The sequence below is a fragment of the Fistularia commersonii genome, chromosome 34, assembly GCF_037954325.1.
Source record: "Fistularia commersonii isolate RoL2024-O1a breed Wild chromosome 34, RoL_Fcom_v1.0, whole genome shotgun sequence".
NCBI classification, from domain to species: domain Eukaryota; kingdom Metazoa; phylum Chordata; class Actinopteri; order Syngnathiformes; family Fistulariidae; genus Fistularia; species Fistularia commersonii.
Window position 1 is genome coordinate 7,868,182 of NC_141317.1, and position 24,508 is coordinate 7,892,689.

Genomic DNA, 24,508 nt, shown 5'->3' on the forward strand with positions numbered 1-24,508 from the left:
TAATTATTTCCTATGTAACCCTGTAATAACGGTCCATTGTGTATGCCTTTCTTAAAGCTTCGCTAAGTTGCTGCTCAAGTTTATTGTTAACATCGTGAATGTAATGTGGTCGTCTGGTGTTCATTATAATGCTGGACGTAAGCCAGAGCACACGCCTTTGAGTTGCGGTTATTTATTTGTTACTTACTTCGTGAGCTGCGCTGCACTCATGCTTTTCTCTCCCTTTTTCTGAGTCTGTCGTCAGGTCATGTAAGGCCCGTCGGAGCTTTGCATGGCTTCTTTATCGATCTCACCACTCAGCACAATACGGTCAGACTCTTGAGGCTAATTTTGCAAAGGTGGGCGTGAGCAAGATGCCAGACGGCCGCTTTGGTTTGCGTCGCGTATATACGATATGCTGTATTGTGATAAGTTACATCAGCTCTTCAGTTCTATATGCGCTTATAATAGCGTTTTAACAAGCAGTCATAATAAATAGATCGAAGGGAAAACATAGAGCGCTCGATGCACGACGGTTCAATCAGCACAATTCCTCTGGCCGGGGCGGTTAAGGTCTGGAGTTTGACATTTTCACTGCAGTTGCCATGGTGCCCAGCTGGCTTGTTTCCATCCAGGACCGGGAGTTTCATATTGTCACAGCAACGGCAGAAACATGCTGTCCTTGTTCCCATGATGATTTGACGAGAATTCCCAGAGGTTACAGTCGTTACGCTCGCTTGGGACAGACTTGCGTGACTTTGCCCCGGATGTTTTATGCCGTCGGGGCCGGACGCTCGGGTAAAATATATTACAAGCGGCATATATAATTTAAAATAATGCTTTTTTTGAATTCTCCCCTTCAGGCCAGGCCACCACTTATCCATAATTGAAATAAGCATGTCCGAAGTTTTATATCCTCCTCCACCGAGTCCTTTTTCGCTTCAATCCACTTGTGTCAGTGGTCTCTTACACCCCTATGAGTGTGTGTGTGTGTGTGTGTGTGTGAGTGTGCTGAACAAGGACATGTGACTCTAAATTCCATTGTTAATAGAGTATTTAGTTAAACATCAATAGAGTAGGAGTCCATTTCACCCTGTGAATCAGTCAGAGGCATGAGCAATCCTCTTAAAGCCTTTCATTGACCGTGACTCTCTCTCTCACACACACACACACACACACACACACACACACACACATCAACACACGCAAAATTTTGCTGAAAGAAAGTTTCAGTTTGTAGGAAGTTGAAAAGTAGTACTTTTGACAGACACCGTACGTAATATGAAACTTGAATGCAGCGGAGGAGCTTTGTTTCCATCCTTGAATGCGTAAAAAGGATGGTTTTGGGTTGCGGCGCTGAATATAATCTGCATTGACAGGAAGAAAGAAATGTCTGTATTTACCCTCATTTGCACACATCTGCACAGTTTGTTGTGAAATGTAACCCATCGAGGACGGACCGGGAACTGTGGGCATCTTCTTCAGCAACAGGCGAGGAGGGGCTCGGGAACGACCGCTCCGACCGCCTCGGCCTCTCCAGACATTTGATCTGTTTGTAAACCGCATCCAGCGAAACGTCTCGGGGTATGCGCTAACATTTCCCGCTACCACAAGGTTGTTTATCTTTGTTTTTAAGTCTATCGATTGAAAGGCTTGGCTTAAAATGGAATTATTGAATGCAAGGATGTTGAAATTGTGCAGGCAGTTAGCCTGTTGCATTTTTTTTTTTTTACTCAGAGCTTTTTACATCAGACATGCATTCGCTCCCCCGGTCGTCTTTGGATCCCCCTCCGTTCTCGTCGGTGCGGGTTGTCAGTCATCGCTGTAAAGTCTCAGTCGTCGTTGGGAAAACAAAACCTAAAAAGATCAATCGAGATTCTTTTGAATGAAGGTGTCGTCATGCTGACGTGTTGGTCGCTGGGAAACAAAAGACGCCTTCCGCTTCAACTGAGGGGAGAATCTTCGTCTCTACTTCGCTCTCAGATTTAACCCATGTCATGTGTGTAAGTCCAAGCCTATTACGCCTTTTTACCTTTTTGTTTAATTTCACATTATCAATCGCAAAAAGGACAGACGTTCCGTATTCCTTATAACAATCAAATACCGAAAAATTTACGAGACGTTGATTCTCAAAGCTGAAATGTTCCTCTTGTGTAAAATACTTAAACTATTGTTTAAAAAAAAAAAAAAAACAACACCTTGGTATCAGTGTGAGCAACAGGAAATAACAAGGAAGTTAGATGTGTAATTTCATATTTTTTCACGGTACATATTAAACACATTTAACGGTTCTGATGAAAGATCGTCCCCTTCCTGGTAGTTTTGTTTCTAACGCCGTTGTTTGTAAGACGACCCCTCGATCGGCCCCTGCGGACTGGATACGGGGCCGCAGACAGATGGCGGGCGGTGGGCCGGCGAGGTGGGCGGAAACCCACCGGGGTTTGTGCTGCTCGCAGAGTTGTGAGTCATTACAGCGGCTGACTGAGGGTCTTGTGCTGAGGCACTAATGATTTATGTAACCTAATCATCCCGAGGAGAATCCTTGTCTTTGTCCACTCGCTTCGGGCCTCCCTTTGTTATCGGGACCGTCGCCATGGTTACTTCAATCGGACGGCAGTCAAAGTGTAGCGTGGCTGATGTACAGTAGCGGTGATGTCGGTGATGCGTACGTCTTACAGGGTTTATGGCGAGGGTTAAACCTCACTAAATGATCGTACCCTTTATTATTTATTCGCTTATTTTGTACAAGGTATTTTTACAAAAGCAAATATCCTGTCTGCACTTCCTGTGCATGGAGGATGATTTCCTCCATCAGGGCGCTTTCCTCTACTTTGCTGATAATTCGTCAAAAACACAGCCCCTGTATATGGAAATGGTTTCTCAAGACGTGCCGGGTCTCGTCTGGTTATTTTTTTGTATCCTGTCATTTGCTGTTTCGTTTCTTTTCCCTTCATTGTTTGCCATAAATGAAGGTATGTCAATGCCGAAGAGAACGCAATGCATATTATATTTAATTCTAATGATGTTTTTGTGATGATCAAAAAGCTAATACATGCTTTGGAGACCAAAAAAAAAAAAAAAAAAAGCTGCGTCTTTGACAATTATACGGAAACGCTGTACATAAGCTCTTTAGGAAGTTACAGATCCGGATACGGAGGCACTTGACAGTATGAAGTTGTGAAAGCAGGGTTTCCCCCCCCCCGGAGGAGGACAGCATCGTCTCTGTCCCGAGGCTTAAGAACGGTGTCGTTTCTACTACGTCGCAGGGAAAGCTGGACACGGAACAATCCTGTGTTTGTATCCGACGCTTGCGTAACACAAACAGTTCACTGATAAAAGGAGTCTGAGATGATTTAAGGAACTGTGCCGATATTGTGAACCGTTATTTTCTGTCTGAATGCGTGCCTTTTGGCACATATTTCCCCTTTCGTCAGTAACTACAGTCACCTCCGTGGGCCGACCGTGAAAGCAAAAGCAAACAATGAAGGCCTAATCAAATTCCTCCTCTGGAGGCCAGCTTTAGTAGAATTGCAAAGTGTACTGTACAAAGTATAGTGTACGGCAGCCTTATGCGTCAGCCATTGTGAATTAGCAGCTGAGAGACCGAAATCTGCTGAAAAGCCACTTTTACGTGGATTTTCAGTCGTAGTTTAATTGGCCTCGCAAGTTGCATGAATAACAATAGCCTCGCCGTAATTGGGGGATGAATTGCCCGATTAAATTTCTAATGGTCTGTATAACAGAGGGTCCGGACCGCTACTTCATCAAATGGAATAAATGTATAGATTTTTTTTTTTTTTTTTTTTTTTTTTTACATCAGAATGTAAAGATGTTTATTTTTAAAAACACATCCAATCGTGCCTCTGAACGCACGTCGAGACCCTTGTCCCGGTCAGGTGACGCATCACCCCAAAAGTTAAAGTGAATTCAAACAAAAAAAGGTAATGTTAGTGAATTTAATAGCTGGAGGCTCCCAGTGATTCAGCCTTTTTGTGCACTTCTGATGTGATTTCGTACTGGTCGTGCCATTTTATCTTGTTTATCCACCGCTCCTCGAAAGCTGTCAAAATACTGTCTTTTGTGATATCGGCCCCGGGTACCGCCGCTGCGAATAACAAATGTTTCCTAATTATAGTAATATGAGATAATATTTCTTCCCCTTCAAATCTTATCATGTTTACCTAAGGAGATTCCTTGTAGGTGGTTCATGTTGAGTGTGTAAAACACAGATAAAATAACTTGTAAATCTGATGACGTGTACAATCCTGTCTCTCTTGTGCGATCCATGTGTGGCGTTAACAGAATCTCTGTCATGATATGGATGCATGCCGGTAGATAGTCTCATTTAAATCCATTCCTCTTTATTTCATTTTAATGTCGCTTTAACCGAGTACTTCTCTTGCGTTTGCTCTCAATACATAACTCGACATCACACTTTTGCACGCACATATTTAGGCGATCCGTATCTGAACTGAATATACTCTCATTCCTGTATCCGGTCGCTTGTTTGGAGCTGCGGCGACTCAAAATCAGCGTCTGGATATCGTTGCGGCTCTTGTGCACGCTGGAAATGTTGACCGATCCCGGCATCTGCGCCTAAACACCCCACATCTGATATAAATTCTCCCTTACGCTTTATCTCAGGAGAAAGCGGTCACGTACCTATGGCAGCGCGGAAAAGAAGGAAAATAAATATTTTCCCCGTTGCCATTACATGCCGCCGTGTCTATGACTGATTGCCGGGCTTTACGCTTTACCCAACAGGATGGATTCTTACCATATTTGTGCAATTTCCCGTGGCTCGGGCAGTGAAACTTTCCTTTGTCATGGAAACCTGTTAATCTTCTGCTGAACAACAAACAAGATGAAAAGTCAATAACTTCCCGCTTTGCCTCAGAATAAGGCATTCTGGTCTTATTGTGTATGCAGTTAATTATTACAGACGGGCTGGTTGACGGATGAGCTGTAAATGGCAAAAGGGATCGCTAGTTAAAAAAATTCCGGTCGGACGACGCGCTAGGAAGATTGCTTGTGTTTCTTTTTTGTCCGTCAAACGTTGCCCCGGCTGCCCCGATGATACGGTGACGACGTAGAAACGAGTTGTTTGCCGTGCCTGATTTGTTCTGTCAACGCGAGTGACCTCCCGCTGGCAATGAACCTTATCTATCTCCCGGTGAGTAACGGGAAAGTGCGCACAGCGTGGTATGTGGGTGAGGGACTATGCTATGATTCGCGTGGGCGTGAATATATGTACCTTTCTGTCTTAATTCCTTCCGCACCTCCAACATTGTGGCAATAGCTGAGCTTCTGCAATAACACAAGAATGTCCTGGACGTCGGCCAAATACAAAAGCAAGCGGAAATGGGCTGGCAGAAGGGTGCCGCAGGGGCTCTGCGGGAATGATTTGGTAGTCGCTGCCGTGATCCTGCCACGTTAACTCTCATTTCCTCCGAATTCTCAAGTTTGATGGAGACAAGACTCGGTGTGCAGTTCGGTCCGCCGGTATGCGCCGGAGGCGGACCCGTCACGACCGTCGCTGATTGCACTGAGTGGGTAATAAGGCCGCGCTATTTTGTAATCAGAGGTTTTGAGAAACGCTCGAGAGACAGAAAGGGAAGGAAAAGCAAGGTGTTTTCAGAAGCGGCTTACCGAACTTCGTGCGAAAGAGAAATTACCACGTATTTGCGTCGATCGCCCAACGGACACGAGGAGCGGCGGGGGAGGTCATCGCCGCCTCGAGGCCGAGCAAAGTGACTCTGGTAAAACCGCAAGCTGACAAAACCAAACGGTTCGGATTCCTCTCTGTGTTTTAATGCATCTCCTTTAATCGGGCGGAGAGTTTAAAATCGTGAAAATTCTGTTTTATTTCGGCGAAGGTTTCATTTTGCTGGCGACCGTTTAAAGAGAAACTGGAAAGCCCAGACACGCAGTTCATTTATTATGGATAATAACATGTTTCAGCCTCTCAGTTGAGCAGCCAGAGCACTTTAAGGCAACGCATTAATAAATGAGAGCAGTATAGATTTTTAGTTTTCCAACTGGCAAAATAAAGGAACTTGATTTTGTTTTCTCCCCCCTACGTGCCGATATCACAATATGCACATCCACCGGAAAACTTCGCTCTCTCCTACCAGGCCGTACCCTCGAGTTATGATAAATCAGAATCCACCATTTGCCCAAATCAAATGTTATTTAGTGTAACACATGCATTTTCTGTCAAATCCCAGCTTTAACAATGTCCGCATTGAAAGGGAGAAAGCAGTACCAGAGAATAGGATCAGGGAAAGTGAACACGTGCTGGGGAAAAGATTACCCCCCCCCCCCCCCCCCCCCAGCCATCTCTCGCTTTCTTTCCTCTTTTCCACTATTTGTTTGCAAAAGTCTGAAAACGAGAGGGCATCGCTCTGCCGCCCATTCTAATCTTCACAGAGTGTCTGGTTCCGGTGTTTGTCTGGCCGGGGAGAAGTTGAAAAATGGGTATTCACACAGACACATGGTAGAGCGACTCGTGCAAGACCAAAAATCAACTCAAGCTGGACCTCCTGCTGGACCTCATTCATTCACTATCTTCTGTAAGTCACTTATCTCCAGTCAGGGTCGCGGGTGCACCGGGGCTCTTGCTGTGAGGCCGACCCACGCGCCCCCGTTCCACCGTGCCATATCGTATTTATCAACTTACATTTTCTTTCAGTCTCATGTTCTGATTACACTGCACATACCATCGCACTATAACATAACTGCATATCACATTTTATCTGCTTCACTCCTGTCTTTTGTCTGCCTGTGTTATGAAGGACTATCGGCAGAAAATGTTCAAAATTCCTGAAGTGGTAATGATAAAAAAAAAAATCCTCCTGGATGTGAATCAAATGAATAGTGGAAATGATAAATCCCAGGAAACTGCACAGACGCGTGGGCATCAATAGAATTACGATGTTTTGAAATCTGGGTCACAGGGTGTGAGGTCAGACCCTGACTGCAAAAAAAAAAACACAATGCTGAAGAAGCTAATATTTCATCACCATTTGATTTAAAACAGGAAGCTGTCAACGCGGTGAGTCGCAAAACAGACGGAACATCAAGGTGCAATGCGGCCAATTCGGGAAGATGAAATCACGAAACAGCTTCGCTTGTATTTATGCAACTACTCTGGTTATATTGGTTTATGGTGGGAAATATACTTCTCATAGTGATGCTACTTATTTCACAGATACTCTATCTCGCCACTGCATCACATACGGAGTTAAAAAAAAACATCCGAACACAAATAGTGTTCGCTGGAGTATCGATCAATCTCTGATACCTGCAACTTGTAAAGTCAAATTGGCAATTGAGATTCGGGCAACACGTTGTTGCAATGGTTCACGCTTCCACCTTACAGCAGGAAGGTCCCTGGTTTGAATGGTTGCATGTTTATATCGAAGAAAGACGAAGAAATGCTATTGTCACATTCAGTTATACATAAAACACAACATCAGCGAAATCTGACCTCTGCATTTAACACCTCATGGATGCATCATGAGCAGAAGGAAATAATAATCAGAATAAGAAAAACTTTATTTGTTTCCGAGGGGCAATTGGGGGGCAGCAGCAAAACTGTGAACAGCAAGAATAAGATTTAAAAAAAAGAGAGAATAAATATAATATAATATAATATAATATAATATAATATCATATCATATAATATCATATAATATCATATATATTTATATTTATGTATGTACTGCTCAAAAATAAAGGGAACACTATAGTAACGCATCCTAGACCTGAATGAATGAAATATTCTTATTAAATGCTTTGTTCTCCACATAGTTGAATGTGCTGACAAAAAAAAATCACACAAAATTGTCCAAAAATGGAAATCCAATGTATGAACCCATGGAGGTCTGGATTTTGAGTCACACTCAAAATGAAAGCGTAAAAACACACTCCGGGCTGATCCAACTTGGATGTACGGTCTTTAAAACAAGTCCAAATGAATCAGTGCCGCTTCCTAAGTTTGATTTCACAGAAGTGTGATATCCTTGGTGTTACATTGTGTTAAGTGTTGCCAAAACACAAACCAGGAAATGTAACCAGATATGTTGGGTTCCAAAGACGGCCGCTCCAACCCCCTGCGCCACGCCGTATGCGCCGGCCAGCGGAGCGTCCCAGGGTGAACCCCGCCACATCCGCGACCTCGACGATGAACGAATGAATGGAGTGAACCTGCGTTCATCATGTGCGTTTGTTGACGTCTGATAGATTTGTTAGCGAGTCAACGAAAAGATGAGCACCGGCTTTAGTCGATTTAGCCGATTTGGGGCGGCGGACTTTACATCTGACATATTCAGCTCGCGATGGAGATACGGCGGGACCTGCCCATCACTCGTATCTGGCCTCGGGCTCACGACTCTATAGAGCTGTCGGGGCCGAGCAGCGGTCACACTGAGTCGCATGTACGCATTATTTACTCGGGGAAAAAAAAAAAAAAGAAAGAAACCCTTGAGCTCGGTCAAAGCCATCATTTCCTGGCCCCCGAATAAATGGGAAAACCTGAGCAAATAAATTATCGATGACAATTTTTCGGAGCCTGTTTCAAACCAGCTTCTTTTCTCCTCGGCCGCTCCGCCAGAGAACGTCCGTCCGGATTCTCCAGAGAAGGAACAGGAGACCGAGATTTTATGGATAGATGACAATTGAATTAATGAATGAAATGACCAGCCAAGAGGAAATGGGGGGTGGAAAAGTGCGGCGGCGGCGGCGGGTTGGGGGGGGGGGGGGGTGTGAAGGCTCTCAGGAAACTGGCAGGAAGCCATAGACTGGTAAGTGCTGACGTCATTTCTGTGCTCGGCATGTCAAAGAGACATCTGCTCTATGTATCTATCTCGCTTGGTTCCTTTTAATGCTGTTGTTCCTCCTCCTCGATCCCCCGTGTGTCTGCCAGCACGTCTGCCGCCGTCGCCTTGCGAAACCGCCTTCTTGGGAATGTTCACATTCCCGTGTGCACGATGAGAATTCTGGAAAAGGCTGTTCTAATATGTTTCCTGTCATTGTATTTCCACAGTTATTTTCGGGCAGTTTGTGTGTGTTGTGAAAGGGTTTGTGTGCGTGTGTGTGTGTGTGTGTGTGTGTGTGACTATCCCCATGTGTGAAATACTGCTGAGGGTGGAGTGGAAGCCTCATGATTCATCTCATGACTGACTGTCATGTGACCATACCTAACACCAGACTAATATTTGAATAATCATCTGCTGCGGCTCATTGTTACGTGAAGACGACTTTTCCCAAAGTGTTTTCTCCTCTTCGACGATCTTAGCGACTGGGCTGTTTTCTGACCGTGATCACGTTCCCCTTCTCTCTGATTGGAAAAACATCTATCTATGATACATCTATTTTAAAATGCGATTTTGAGTTTGCGACGCCAGCACGATCTCAGCGACCGCCGTATACGTTTTGGCTCTGCAGGGAACAAACTGCATTAATATTGTCAACATCGTTTGCGACACAACCTCGATATCTAGGGGTCGGCGCGATGCGGCGCCGCGAGCCGCATTAGGGACAAGAGGATGATAAGGTTATCCTCTCATGGACGGGCGATCCACTGCAGGCCGTCTCCCCATTAAGAGACAGAATCTCTCTGCGGTAGTAGCTCCGACGCCCAGACTCAACTCCCATCCTCTAATTCCAACCGTAGGGATACTGGAACTGAGTGTGCGTGGATTTATTTTATGTGCATTTTCATTCTTTACTTTTAATGTAAAGCACCTCCAGCCTGAATCTGTCAAAAGTAGTTTATAAATGAACCTTACTTCCATCTGATCATCGTCAAGACTAGTTTTTAGAGTTTCATTTTAGTCTGAGACTAGACTGAGACCGGTACAGTATTTTCCGCACCATAAGGCGCACCGGATTATAAAGCGCACCTTCAATGAATGGTGTATTTAAAAAAAAATCATATATAAGGCGCACTGCATATAATAGAAGCTACTGTTGTGGCTGGGGTTGTGTTATGCATCCATTAAATGGAGCTGCGCTAAGGGGAATGTCAACAAAACAGTCAGATGAGTCAATCAACCTTTATTTATAGAATACAAACCAGATCAGACAACTCCGTTCACTCCCAAAACAAGTTAGTGCATTCATAATAAGGTACCGTATGTACCGGTAGCTCTTACCGGTATTTGTGCCGCCTTCCTTTTAAAACACTGTATTTCAAACTCCATTTGTCACAGTTCAAAGTGTTACATAAAACAAAAGCACCAAGAAGGACCGCTTCTAAATTCATTGATGTTCATGTCGCTAGCTGGCGCTGTTGCTGTCATTGGAATAGTGACCGTAGAGACGCTTCTACTTGCTGCTCTCTGTTCAAGAACCCACTGTTCCAGTTTGTCCTTTAACTGTAGCCTTCTCGCTTTGTTTCCTCATAAACTCTGTTTAGTCTTTACTTGGCGCAGGTCATCTTATTGCTTCCTCCACTGCCGTACCATTGATTCGTTAATGTTGAATTCCCTGGCTGCTCTATTCCCGTGTTCTACTGCGCGACCGATCGCCTTGAGTTGAAACTCTGCGTCGTAAGCGTGTCTCTTGAAAGGTGCCATTTTGGGGTCTTTATCCACCCACAAGTGGTGTGAGACTGGAATTCCCCTTAACCGTTTTTACCGCTGCTACTTACAAACGGAAATGAAAACTTTGCGCAGTCAGCTATCCCAGCATGCACAGCGCGCTACTTCTTCAACAAGAGAAAATGGAGTCGGCGGCTGCCTCCCGTAGTTGCGAGACCTCTTGCGGCTCAGTATTGATCCATATATAAGGCGCACTGGATTATAAGGCGCAGTGTCGGTTTTTGATGCGATTCAAGCTTTTAGATGCACCTTATAGTGCGTAAAATACGGTACTTTACAAAGACTGTGTATCTTACATCTAAAGATGCTGCAAAGTTTTGGAAAAGACTCGTGGAAAAGTCCAACTCTTTCAGCAATTTTTTCCGACATGCAATGTTTTCACCAGTTATTTACAAAGTCTCTGTTATTTCGGTCCTTCTCTACTCCGTCATGATACGTTGAGGGTTGACGTCGTACAAGCCGGATTGTTCTTTCCGCCCCGATCTGGACGTCCCTCGCCCTTCCGTTCATCCACAATGCAAAGAAATACCGTCTGCGTTGCCATTTCCGCTCTGGTGATTGTTTGTCTAGCAGGTTTCCTTTTACGGTTTGTTGGAGCTCATCTATTGGTTGTTCATTGTGTTACGTCATCGTAAAGACTAAAAGATTTGCGATGACTGCGCTACCATTAAGATAAGATATACTTTATTGATCCCCATAGGGGAAATTCTTTTGTCACAGCAGCGTAATAGTCACAGTGTCAATAAATATGAAAATAAATATAGAGAGACAATTAGAAAATAGCAAAGGCATCCACAAATAAATAGGGCAGCAGAGAGAACAACGACAAGGATAAAAATAAAAGAAAAGGCAGTAAGGGTGGAAAAATGGACAACCAAAACTAAACGACAACATAAACAGAGTGACGATAGCAAGCGTAGCATTCACACTTAACTTGACTCCAGTAAGATTTTCTTCCAACTTTCAGCGCTAAGTTTGCAGCTGTGAAAGCCCTAAGGTGTAAGCCCGGCATTCCTCACATTCTCATGTTTTCACACCTTCCATTTACACTAAAATTATTTACGAGTACTGTTTTCTCACCGTTAGTTTCGGTCCGTGTGTGATTTCGATCGCTTAATGGGTTATCACGACAATCGGACAATCAGTTTGTCGCCAGTGAGTCATCGAGAGATCCGGGGAGGTTCTCGGTCATCCAGATCACGGTGAAATTTTGATTTTCTTCATCTTTACCTTCGTCAAATCAAGTCCAGTTGCCACGACGAGAAGATTTTGACTTGTGAGCAACATTCTCGTAATACTTGCGTCTTGACACCTCTTCAATTTGCAAGTCAATGATTCCACGATGATGTCTTTTGATGCGGGTCCCTTGTGTTATTGTGTTTTTGCTGTAAAATTTACATGCACGCATTTGACAGCTCCCTCATCGCATAGATAACGCCGGCAAAAAGCAAGCGGCTATGTTACAACATATATGAAATAAGTATCGCACTCTGCTCCATACAGGAGCAGTGAGGCAACGCACTGTAAGAGTGAACTCCATGAATGTTTAATGTCATGCCCTTTTTTTTCTCCAAATAACGCGGTGTTGTCAGGAGAGGGAATAAAATTCGACACTGGCATTTTGTGTGCAGTCGCAAGAATTTAGGATTTTTTTTTTTTTTTTTTTTTTTCATTTTCCGGGGCCAAACATTTCGCACACAGGCCGTCATCGCATATTTTCGGGACTCCTCCCTGCTCATCGGACAGCGGGCGGTTCCAAGACTGCGGGTCGCTGCGAACTCTAATGAACGCACGAGATTCAAAAAGGGTCTTTTTGCATGTGGCGTCTGATGCAGCAGTGTCATGTTTTTGCTGCGTATCTCCTGAGGTGCCCCTTTGGGAAATTACACATTGCCGCTTACATAATCCCAAGTTACCCATGACAACGGGGAATGGACGGGGGAGGTGGGGTCGGCGCTGCAGGATGAAAAGGAACAGGAGAGAGAAGGGTGAAGATGAAAGATGCTGATTGGCAGCGGATGTAGATAAATAAAAAGGCTAGTGATAAGCACCGGCTTCGCAGAAGTGGTCCTTTCTCCCGGCGGATCAATTAAACTGATCAGTTTGAAGTTTGATGCGTTTGAAGAATTCATCTTGAAATCTAAAAATAAAAAAAAAATAAAAAAAAAAAACATCTTCACAAATGTCACGGTTGCAGAAGCGTTGTGACTTTCGTCCTGACGTGTAAAAGTAATAAGAGATAGAACACTTTCCTAATGCATGCCAAACAGCAAAGGGTGCAGCATGTTTGACTTTTGACTTACAGGCCGGTGCTTACGAGCATACGAGTGTGGGTGTGTGTGTGTGTGTGTGTGGGTTTGTGTGGGTGTGTGTGTGCACATCGATCCGCTTTTCAGCCTCTGCTTACAAAAAGGTTAAAAGGAGACAATAACGCCCCTTGTCCCTTTTAAATGAAATCAATAACGGTGCTGAAAAAGAACCCGTTTTTGGACACGCAGGTATTTTCACATTTTGAAAAATCAGACGTCCATAACGTCGACGAAATCGATGCGTTCAAATGATATTCATTAGCGATAATTGTGAGGGATTTCGTTCACCTAACCCGCTCTTTTCCCATCTGATCGGGTATTGAAACGGACTGTTCCATCTCGCGATTGCGAGGGGGTTGCGATTGAGACGTTTCGCTTCGACGCGGGTCCAGCAGCCACGGTTTCACAAAATTTCTCAGAGAGACGGCTTTAAGTCCCTGAAAGTTACGAGAGCACGCACGGGGTCGCGTCAATCTGCGTGCACAGAGAAGGGGTGGGGGCACGCTGCTCTTATCAGGGAGCCACCAGAATGGCACCCGTCACCTCCCTCCGCTGAGCTATCAATGTGATTTAACTGCTTTTCACAGGGAAATTGGATGGGGGGGGGGGTTCCTGTTCTTGCCGTTTTTTTTTTTCTTTTACCATCCCGAGCGAGATATCACAATATGATCCGGAAGAGAAACGGCGATTCGATCGCTTGAACTCCCAGCGGCTGATTTTGAGGAGCGCGATTTTAAACCGAATTTTAAAACCGCAGAGGAGACGGCGGGGCGGAGGAGGAGGTACGAGGGGGAGGGAGAGGAAAAGATGGGCCGGGCTTGGCACGCCGACAGCACGTTCTGAACAAGCGCACAAGGTCATTCAAGGTCTTGTGTCATGCTTGATGGGTTGCAGCGGGGGATCTGATGGGATGAGGAATGGTCGGCGCAGGGAGGGGGGGGGTTCTTTTTTACAGTAAATGCATTTCATGCTGTTGTGTATACTTTGGCTGTCCTTCCCTGATGATATATCAAAATGATGTTCAGGCGCCAGTGCAGGTGACTTTGCTTATGCTCCGTGTCCAGTTTTAATGGCCTCATATTGTAATCTGCCGGGTTTGTTTCCTTCACACACACACACACACACACACAGGAGGCGATTTGCATGAATGCTGTCCTCTGCTCTCATCGGCGTGACCATTCGGGGGAGGAGGACACGGATGCCTGTTACCATGTGCGCGCCGCGTAAAAGCCTGGAAAATATCCCCATCCATGTCGCTGTTTCCAGTCAACCCGACCCTCGAAAGAACCCGCTTCACTAACAGAGATCCAAAAATGGTTCGAAGTATCCCAGATACATTGCGACAACAGCCCGGGTCAGATCTAGATATCTTTGCCGTGCACGGATTAGAACAATAGCGCGAGTTCTGCATAGATAATATATTCCCCCATATGCTGCGAGATAGCGGGAAGAACTTTTTTTTTTTTTTTTTTTTTTTAGTTTGTCTGTGCCTGCAGGACTGGATCACACGCCAGAAGCCTCTTAGCATTTTTCCATCATATGGTGCCTCCGAAGGGGGCATCGGTAAGGCCGCGTGCACACTTGTGCACGGTGTTCACCCTGAGAGTGTAAAACCTCATTGTGAGGACATTTTAAGAAAGTGAGGACATTTTTTTTCATTTTTTTTTTTTTTTTATTGGGCCTCACTTTAAAATGTTTAAGGCAGTTATTTTGCCTGCCGCGCCACATTTCTTATTTAATTCTTATGCACGGGCCAACAAGTTATCATGTAAATTGAACAAAATGAAAATTGCAATTTAAATATCTACATTTTTTGGCATTTTAATTCAACTTTAAAATCATCAATGATCACATAAAGGTACTGACATTATTTTGCATGTAATTCTCCATACAAAATTAAACAAAAGGGAAAAAAAAGGGAGTTTCTAAATGCAACATGGATTGAAAACACTTACTAAAATATTCAAAGAAAATAGCTCAGCAGGCCGGATGTTTAGGTCTGATTTAAGGGGAACGGGTTCACGGAAAAGGATTTATGCCAAGCATTTTTGTCCAGATACATTGTAGAATGTAGGTGTGTGTGTTTATGTGTGAGTTGATCCACTCGTGCTACAGAGAGTGAACCCGATCTATTCCGTGTACTTATTTCCCCTTCTATCACTATCCTCACTCGGTATTATCCATCAGATTTGCCCGAGCGCGGCCGACACGTGCGACAGAGATAAGCGAGGACACTTGTTCCAGGGAAATACCAGCCGCTGGTCTGCAGCCCTACAAGCCGGGCCGCGAGATGAACGCGATTGAAAGCGTAATAGAATCGCTAATGACAAATCGCATCCCCTTGGATTTCTTGCTCAGCAGTATCACATATCATTAGTTCACTCTCACAGCGGGGCGGGAATCATAATGGACTCTTTTCACGAAAAATATTAATTCGGATCGGCGGCCGCTTAGAGTCTGTAAACGGTTCATATCCTCGTCCGCCGCGGTCGAATCCGATCGTGGCTTTTAGGACACTTAACCTCTCGTCCGAGAGGCTTTTTCTGCTCTCACGGATTTTAGGAGTTTCCCTTTCATCGTCATGAGTTTTTCCCAGCCGGAGAGGAATTACTACAGGAATGGCTTCTAAATAGATCGAGACGTGAGACAGGACGGGTATTGTGTGTCGCTCGTGAAGCTACGTTATCGCAGTGTTTATTTTAGGAACGCAGGTTTGGTGAATACTGCACGTGTGCGGTAAGATGTCTGGTCAGATGATTTGCAATGTCCCACTTCTTCATCTCATTGAAGTAACTTCATTTACTCCCCCAAAATACATCGGTCTCATGCTTCTGCTTTTCTAATTTGTCCGATTCCACAAAGCAACCCAATTCTGCCAGTTTTATAAATCTGGTACATCTGGTAAATCTGGATGCGGGGAACCAGGAATCAGGAATCAGCTTCAAAATGTGTGTGTGTGTGTGTGTGTAAACACATGTTCTCTGTCCAGGCCTTATCAGACTTTAATACTGACGGCGGAGGTTTTGGTCATTTGTACAGATTTCTAAAGTATCTGCGGTCAAAAGTCAAAAGCACAACTTGTACCTTTATGACATTTATCAAATGTTTTGCTTTTTAGCGAGCCGTGAGCCGAGCAAATTCCGACTTTGAAAGCTGTGCAGTACATTAACATTATTACGAACAATGAGTCCTTCGGCGATAACAGTCAGACGTCATGTGCGTTGACAGTTTTAAGACGCAGGGCTTGTCAGGTATTGTCAGTACTGAGTCATGTAGACACTCTTTCCAAACCCAAACGTATCATTTCCTTGTTATTCCACAGCACCAGCATTAGCTTCACCCAGTTTTCTGCAAGGCTCGTCTAACATCGCCCTGTTCCCGACTAAACATGTCAGTTCTGCATAAAAGTCAAGACCCGTTCAATCACTTTCTGTCGCCATCCCTCTTTCCCCGTACGTGAGGATTAAAATTCCGATGGTTGGTTTCTCTGGAATGAGAGCCGTGGGATGCGTTGCGAGGACATTCCTGTTGTTGAGTCACCGGGGCAGATAACCGCAGGGATCCACGTCAGGTGGACGAGCGCTCATAAGCCGGAAAAAAAAAAAAAAAAAAAAAACCCTTCCGGTAACAATGCATCCGGTGAAGGACGTTGAACTCCCTTTTCATTCACTCGCCGTTTTCAGAATCGTGCAAACACGGCAACCTTCCCCGCTCCTTTTTAGTTTTCCGCCACGGACACACACCTCTGCAAATTAGACCAATAAAATCCCCCCCCCTTTTTGTCATTTTTCTCTCTCCGCAGTGAATGAGTATGTGTTCATGGTCCAAGCAAGAGGGATTCAGATCAGAGAGAACGTAAAGAACATTGGCGCTCAGGTTCTGGAGCAGGTGGTGCGCGGGACTTACAGCAACAATGGAACAGGTAACAGCATACCGGCTACCCGGAGGCGACGGTGGAAGATCTATAAATATATAATATATAGCCGATCCTTCCCCGGCCGTGTGGAGACACGAGGAAAACGCCTGATCTGCTTCTTTTTTTTTTTTTTTTAATGCGAGTCCAGATTACGCCTATGACTTCAACATGAGTGAAAGCGACGCTCCTCCCACCACATACCTCCCCTCGCAGGTTTGCCCTGAGAGGCTGCCCTCCATGAGTAAGTACATGGTCCACGTTGCGTTCGGATCACTCCTTCCATTTCTGTTGATTCTGACAATCTGCTTTAGAGGACGCATTTCACCGACGTCCTTATTCATCCCCGTCGTCGCTCAGCCGTGTCGCTCGTTCCGTAACCCACTCCCACCTTTTGCGTTTTAGCACTTTTATCGCGCGAGCTGCAGTTTTATGTGTTAAAATGTTTATCCTACACCTCCACCTCTCGTTGTCTTTCTCCATCTCCCCCCAGAGGGAAGGTTGGAAGTGAATATGAGCGAAGTGTCTTTGGAGGAAGTGGAGCGATCGCTCCTGGAGGCTGACCCCGGCGTGGCCCCGGGAGGCTACTGGAAGCCCAAAGACTGTCTGCCTCGATGGAAGGTGAGCTCTCAGCCGAAGGGCGCGCGGTTAAATACGGAGGAGGCTGAGCTGAGGAAGCATCAGAAATACACACCATCTGAACAAGACCGCCGCGGTTAGCGAATGTTTTCCGCTCGGCGTTATGAGAGCGGAACGGGATTTATTTATTTCAAATAACAAAAGATCTGTTTGACTGGAAAATTAAATGATGAACAGCAATAACGGTGTTTGAAAACATTATCAAACGGATGAAGAATTATTCGTAAAATATTTATCAATATCTGGTGTGGTCTGCCCGTGTCAAATCGAATTGTTCTGCTGGCGGAGAGGAAGAGAATTCTTTCACATACTCAAAGTTTTACAGCCTGCGAACCGACACTTCTGACAAGTCCGACTTCTTTTTTTGGGTTAAATGTGAGATAGATGTTTCTGTTCCTCGTTACGGCTGTGTGTGTGTGTGTGCGTGTGTGATCACATTTCAGAATTCAGGTTCTTCAACCTCACTGGTCTATAATCTTTTTTAATCAATTTCCTGTTTCAACAGTTATAATCTTGTCTGTTTCTGTCCTGTGCTCATTATATTTGAGCGACCGTGCATGTTCAGACAGAGAAACCTCTTTCTCCTGCACCGCCGAAGTCCTTCTCAGAATCGGGGTGCGCCCTCGTCTCCTCACGAAAAGTATTATTTACCAGAAACTGTTCCGCTGCTGTGACAAATAAAGTCAATAAAGTTTATCTTAAGAGACAATAACCGGGCAAAAGCCTCTGGAAAAAAAACAACAGATGCGCGTCAGATCTCACTGTAACAAGTTGTGATTTTAACCATCGAGTCATCTTCCAAATAAGGCGACACACAGCGGACTTCTGTGCGCCCCTCGACCTTTCGGGGTAACCTACAATCGACGATATTGATTTCCCGTCCCCAGGTCGCCATCCTCGTCCCGTTCAGGAACAGACACGAACACCTGCCCATCCTTCTCAGACACCTGGTGCCAGTGCTGCAGAAACAGAGACTCCAGTTTGCCTTTTACATCATAGAGCAGGTACCGTATGCGCGCATCCCTCCACAGCCATTGGCTGCGCTGATGGTCACATGACCGGGTAAGAACCCGCCCCCAAATCCCCGGCTTGCAGCGCCCCCTTCTTTCTGTGCCGGACTTGGAATTGCTCCTAGAACAGGGCTCTTTGACCGTCGGACGAGGCTTTTGAAAATAATTAACGAGGATTTAACATGTATTTTATTTCAGTTTTGTTCATTTTCTAAATGTAATTTTAAATTTGAAGACGATGGCGATTTTGTAACATCTAAATAAAACATGTTAAAATATTTCCGTCGCTCCTTCTGCACGCGCCAGAACGGCTTTTTTTTTTCATAAATGCAAGAAGGATTCAAATAGACAAGGAGTATTTCACTTAAAAAATTGTACAAAATGTTTTGTGGCGTGCAGAACAGTAATTTCATTTTCCTCTGCTGTTGTTCATTGATTTAAAAAAAAAAAAAGCAACACATATTACACATGGCATAGAGGCAAAAAAATGATGTTATATGCCGTGCTAATCCATTTGAAATTTCAAAAGGGTTGTTTGGCTCCCGGTGTTTTTCTTTATTGTAGGGAAAAACGGGTCCAAGTGGAAAAGGTTGCCGACCCCCGTCCTAAAATCAAAGTGCCTCTTTCTGTTTTCCCTCCAGGGTGGCACGGAGCCCTTTAACCGAGCCATGTTGTTCAACGTGGGCTACAAAGAGGCTATGAAGGACCTAGACTGGGACTGTCTGATCTTTCACGACGTAGACCACCTCATGGAGAACGACAGGAACTACTACGGCTGCACGGACATGCCCAGGCACTTTGCTGTCAAGCTGGACAAGTACTCCTACATGTGAGCCCCACAAATCTCCCTCTCCTTGCATGCAGAGATTCGGTAAAATGCATCGCCTTACCGTGTGTGATTGTGTAACTGTTCGCCCAAGGCTTCCTTACAATGAGTTCTTCGGCGGTGTCAGTGGCCTGACGGGGAAGCAGTTCAAAAAGATTAATGGATTTCCCAATGCATTCTGGGGCTGGGGTGGAGAGGACGACGACCTCTGGAATAGGTGAGGAGAACCCACGCGTTCGTAAACATCGCCCTGTGTACATTACATTACATTACATTTGGCAGACGCTTTTATCCTAAGCGACTTACAATAGAGGACATAAGCACTGCTGTGTAAGCAAGGCAAATTTATATTTGACATTACTTTATGATTTTGTGAACTCTTTTGCAAGAATTAAAATCAACCCTAGAATAAAACAGAAAAAAATCAAGTAAATGTAAAGCACATTCCACAGCGTTGCATATTCCAAAACAACTTTCCTGAAAGAGGAAAGGAGCACAAAGATGCTAAACATGCAGCCTGTCCGCTTTCAACGGATGAACGGTTCCACTGTTCAAGGGTTCAAAAAAAAAAAAAAAAAAAAAAAAAACCAAGCGTCCGCTTTTCTTGAGTTCCCAAGCGGGATTGCGAGAACCGTCCGCGGAGCCTCATCCAAAGATATCCGAGAGCAATCGGATGGATAGCAGATGCACGACTAGAACGTTGTAAAACAGGAAACGGTGTCAAAGAGTGGGAGAACTGAGCGGCCACCTGAGTCTGCAGCACAATCTGCAGGGCTTTCTGTGCGCAAATACACTCTACAACAAACCTGCGGGGGTGGGGAATATTATTGCCATTCATAAAAAAAGATTTGTTGCATCAAAACAACTTTGCACACACGCATTTCCTCCGGCCAGCTTATCACACTCAAAGCTCACAACACACACCTGGATTTGTTTCTGACCCCATTTTGTGTCCATATCATATTGTGGGATCTTATAGGATGTTAAACACTTCATATTGATATTTTTTTCCGTACAAATCATTACCGAAATACTGTGTTTCCAGGGTGCTGTATGCTAATTATACAGTAAGTCGACCACACGGCGAGCAGGGACGCTATATGTCTATTCCACATCACCATCATGGAGAAGTGCAGTTCTTGGGAAGGTCAGTGTAAAATGCCAGCGTACGCAAATACCGTCACTTCGCGACACACACAGATTTTTTTTGTGAAATGTGCGAGCTGATAATCGGAATGTGGCTTAGGCTCATGTGATGTAAGCCGGTCACATGAAAAGCCAGAGCAGTGACTTTGAGCACATTTCAAACTCCTTTAAAGACTTTGCATGTGATATGTTTGCATGCTCGGAGGCTGAATTCCAATCGTTCTCTCTCTAAGACACTTAAAAACCAGCCCGGGGAGCAAAAGTTCCTCGCACATCTCACAGAGGGAATTAAAGATAAACTTTATTGATCCCCATTGGGGAAATTCCTTCGTCACAGCAGCGGAAGAGTTCTATAGGAACATAAATATGAGTATAAATATAAATAGAAAGGCAGAAGACAGGATATAGCAAGACAATGGGTCATCAGGGATTCATCAGTGTTTGGTGAATAGTAATGATGATTTTCAAGCAGTGGACTTAAAGTACCAACTACTTTGTCCTGTTTTAAAATTCAGTGGAAATGAAGCAATCGTATGTTAACTGCAGGCATTTATTCAATCTGGTCATCTATCTATCTATCCATCTATCTAAATACATAAACACTGCGCAAAAAATAACGGGAACACTGAAATAACACATCCTAGATATAAATATTCTTATTCAATATTTTGTTTTTTACATAGTTGAATGTGCTGACAACAAAATCACACATAAATAATCAATGGAAATCCAATTATGAACCCGTGGAAGTCTGGATTTGGAGTCACGCTCAAAATGAAAGTGTAAAAACATACAACACGCCGATCCAACGTTGATGTAACGTCCTTAAAACAAGTCAAAATGTTCCCTTTATTTTTTTGTGCAGTATATATAGATGATATGGAATGAATGTGGAATATAACACAGTATATGTATGTCTGTGCAGCAAACAACAAATGACCTGAGTGATTTGAGAGATTTGGTGTTTCGTGGCGATCACTCTCTCATTTGTAACTTAATCTGATTACTTTTAGCAATATATGGAATGCGTATGAAAAAAAAATTCAAATTCTAGCTTGATTGCTTCGTTTTAGATTTTAACTTACATTGCGCAAAGGTAAAATTAGTCAAATGTGATATGTAGCCAGAAAAAGAAAATACAGCGCGAGACATCTTTCGAACCGCTGGCTTTTTCTTCCGCTAAACCTCGGCCGTAAATCACCCCTCGTCTTCTCGTGGCTCCACAGCTCTTGAGTGACCGTTTGATTTCTCCTTCCAGGTATAGTCTTCTACGCCACTCCAAGGAGAGACAGAAAGTGGACGGTCTTAACAACTTAAATTACTCCCCTCTAGTGTCCAGGAGGCCTCTGTACACCAATATCACGGTCACTTTGAGCAAAAACCTGGCGCCCGTGGCCGACTACTGATGTAGGTAGAGCTGGACTGAAAACCGCCGGGGAGTGAAAGTCTTCTGGGACATCAGCCATATCTCACCAGTTGCAACACTGTTTAAAAGTTTTTTCGTTGACTAATTCTTGCTGTTTTTCTTTTATTTGTATACAAAAAGAAGACTCAAGTGCATATGTTGGACAAATCATATACATATACATATATTTACATATATACACACACATATACGTGTGTGTGTGTGTGTGTGTGTGTGTGTATATAAAAAAAGAAAAAAAATAATGTGGATAAATGCTGCACTTGTTTGTGCCACAGTCCATCACTCCTCTCATCTGGGCTTATCTAATCATCGGTGTCCACATGCCTTTTGCACCATTTTGGCCTTCAGACTCCATTCGTTTCCGGATTTCTTTCCGAGTGGACGGTCAGTTCATCGCTCTGCTATTTGTTTGATTGAAACAGACCACAAAGCGAACCGATATCTCAAGTGCACGCGCTCGCCACTTAATGGTGTGACTTTTATTTTCGCCGTTACGTTATTTTGCTGTCAGTCGAGTAAGCTTGTCAATACATCTGCGCGCACACTCGCAACGTTGGACTGAATGGATACTTGCAGCTGGTTCTGCGGAGAGTATGCCAAATATACAGGTCGTCTATATGGAAATTTCTCGTAGGTGTAGCGTGTCAACTGTACACACTCGATCATTTCTCACCCGCACCCTCGTGAGCATACATGTAAAGACTGTGCTGTTTGTGTTTGCATTGCTAAGTTGGATGTCCAGGTGACCAGCACGAGGCTGCGTATGGGACGGCGATGCTCCTCCTGTTAGCAATAATCTGTAATCGACAGCTAACTTCCTATTAGATGCAATAGCGCAGGTGCTAACATACCCAGATTGGACTACGGAGATGGACTGACCGCATATGCAAACTTCACATTCAACACACCTTTGCCGAAGTAAACATGGCACCCAACGAAGAACAATGTCTTTGTGGAACCTGTGCGTGCATGCGTGTGTGTGTGTGTGTGTGTGTGTGTGTGTGTGTGAATATAGACGCTGCGAGGGAGGGCTATGCAAATGGCTTTTGTGTTTCCATTTGTTAGTGCAAAGTCTCCGAGTTGAATCCCAGGCGACGCCGCCCTTCTTGTACTTAGACCTCGCTTTTTGGACGGCGCGCGCCGCCCCAACATCCGGGAGAAAAACACCATCTTCTCCTTTTCAATTCCACACCCTTAATGTTTAACTCGGAGGTAAAAGAGCACTTGGATTTTATTCACTTTAATCGTCAAGTGTTGCAAAGCTGATAGCCAACCATCCTCCACATTTGAACACATAAAAAAAAAAAACAACTCATATTATTTACCCTTATATTTTCTTTACCTGCTTATCATAACTTGGATGGAGAAATCCAGGTCTGAACGGTTTACAAATAAACCTGCTGACAAACCACTGATTACTTTTACGGTTTTAAACCGAGCGTTGGCCAGAAATCGTATTGGTGAATTTAAGTTGTTTGTTGGGTGGCGTGAAGTCTTAACACTGTGCATCGACACTGGCTGACGGCGCCCCGGCAGTACACTAAACAGTCATACGTTGACAGTGCTTATTCTTGGTTTGCTTTTTTGTTTTTGTTTTTTTTTTTTTTTTTTAAAAAGAAAAAAACAATCCTATAAAACATACATCCACAGTACATTCTGTCCGTTAGTCATGCAGCTACTTCATTTCACACGGATCGCCTTGTATACGAGATGTACCTTTTTGGCGGAAACAGTTGACAAAATGTGTTCCCGCGTGAGGCTGGACCTCATTTTATTTATTCGATCTTTTAATGATTTATTGTCTGCAATTGTTTTTTCTTTTTTTTTTTTTTTTTTTTTGTCTGGTTGTTGTTTGTTTATTTTTTTCTTTGTAGTTAAAGTGAAGAGTGAGTCCAGCCTGTGTAAAATGCACTGTAGCCTGTGTTTTTGTGTCTTCATGTTGGGGGGGGGGGGGGGGGGCTGGGAGGTTCAGATCTGTGTAAACAAGGCGCAGGTTCATCTTAGTCAGATTTAGACATTTATAAATAACCATGCTGTGTATTGTGTAATCCATACGGGAGGGGAAGCCGTTTTGTTTGACGACCGCAGAAAAAGTGATCCAAAGTTGCCCGACGGTGTCCTTCACCGAGCGTCGCTCCTTTACGAAACCCCAAATCAATGGTGCTGACCTTCCGGAGCTCCCGTTCAGGGGTTTGAAAATGTGCTCGCTGAAATCCAGACAGCACAAACCCCAACAGCAGCCTCTTTAGGTCTTGCAGAATTGCAGAACTTGACGAAAACCGCGTGTTTTATCTCCAAGCAAAAAAAAAAAAAAAAAACGCTAGAAGGAGCGGCCCGGTGAAAGTCGTCGACAGATGCACGATTCGAATTGAGTTTCTTTTTCAACGTGTGTTTGATTGAAACGGCCGACCCAACCGACTCAACCCCCACCCCCTCATCCAGATCGCATTTATTTTGTGTTTTGTTTTTAAATTGTTATTTACGCCACCAATGAGTAAAAGGATTTTGAGTCGGCCGCTTTTTAACGGTCAGACAGCCGGTCCTCCGTCGGACGTCAGTCGCTGTGTTTTACCCTTTGTTTTGTTGCTTTTTACACGAAAAAAAAAAAACAAAAAAAAATAGATAGACGTGATAGAAGAAGCCAAATTCTGAGTAG

General features: G+C 44.2%; 1 protein-coding gene across 1 annotated transcript in view; it reads left to right on the top strand.

Annotated features, from left to right (window-relative positions):
• b4galt5 (UDP-Gal:betaGlcNAc beta 1,4- galactosyltransferase, polypeptide 5) overlaps window positions 1-24,281 on the top strand; it is a 29,305-nt gene extending 5,024 nt beyond the window's left edge. The window contains exons 2-9 of the mRNA XM_086141905.1: window positions 16,695-16,814; window positions 16,957-17,049; window positions 17,299-17,426; window positions 18,332-18,448; window positions 19,096-19,283; window positions 19,375-19,497; window positions 20,326-20,427; window positions 21,685-24,281. Of these exons, the coding sequence (XP_085998031.1) occupies window positions 16,695-16,814; window positions 16,957-17,049; window positions 17,299-17,426; window positions 18,332-18,448; window positions 19,096-19,283; window positions 19,375-19,497; window positions 20,326-20,427; window positions 21,685-21,832 (1,019 nt within the window). The 3' untranslated portion in view covers window positions 21,833-24,281. The remainder of the gene's footprint in view (window positions 1-16,694; window positions 16,815-16,956; window positions 17,050-17,298; window positions 17,427-18,331; window positions 18,449-19,095; window positions 19,284-19,374; window positions 19,498-20,325; window positions 20,428-21,684) is intronic.
• Window positions 24,282-24,508: the final 227 nt, after the last annotated feature.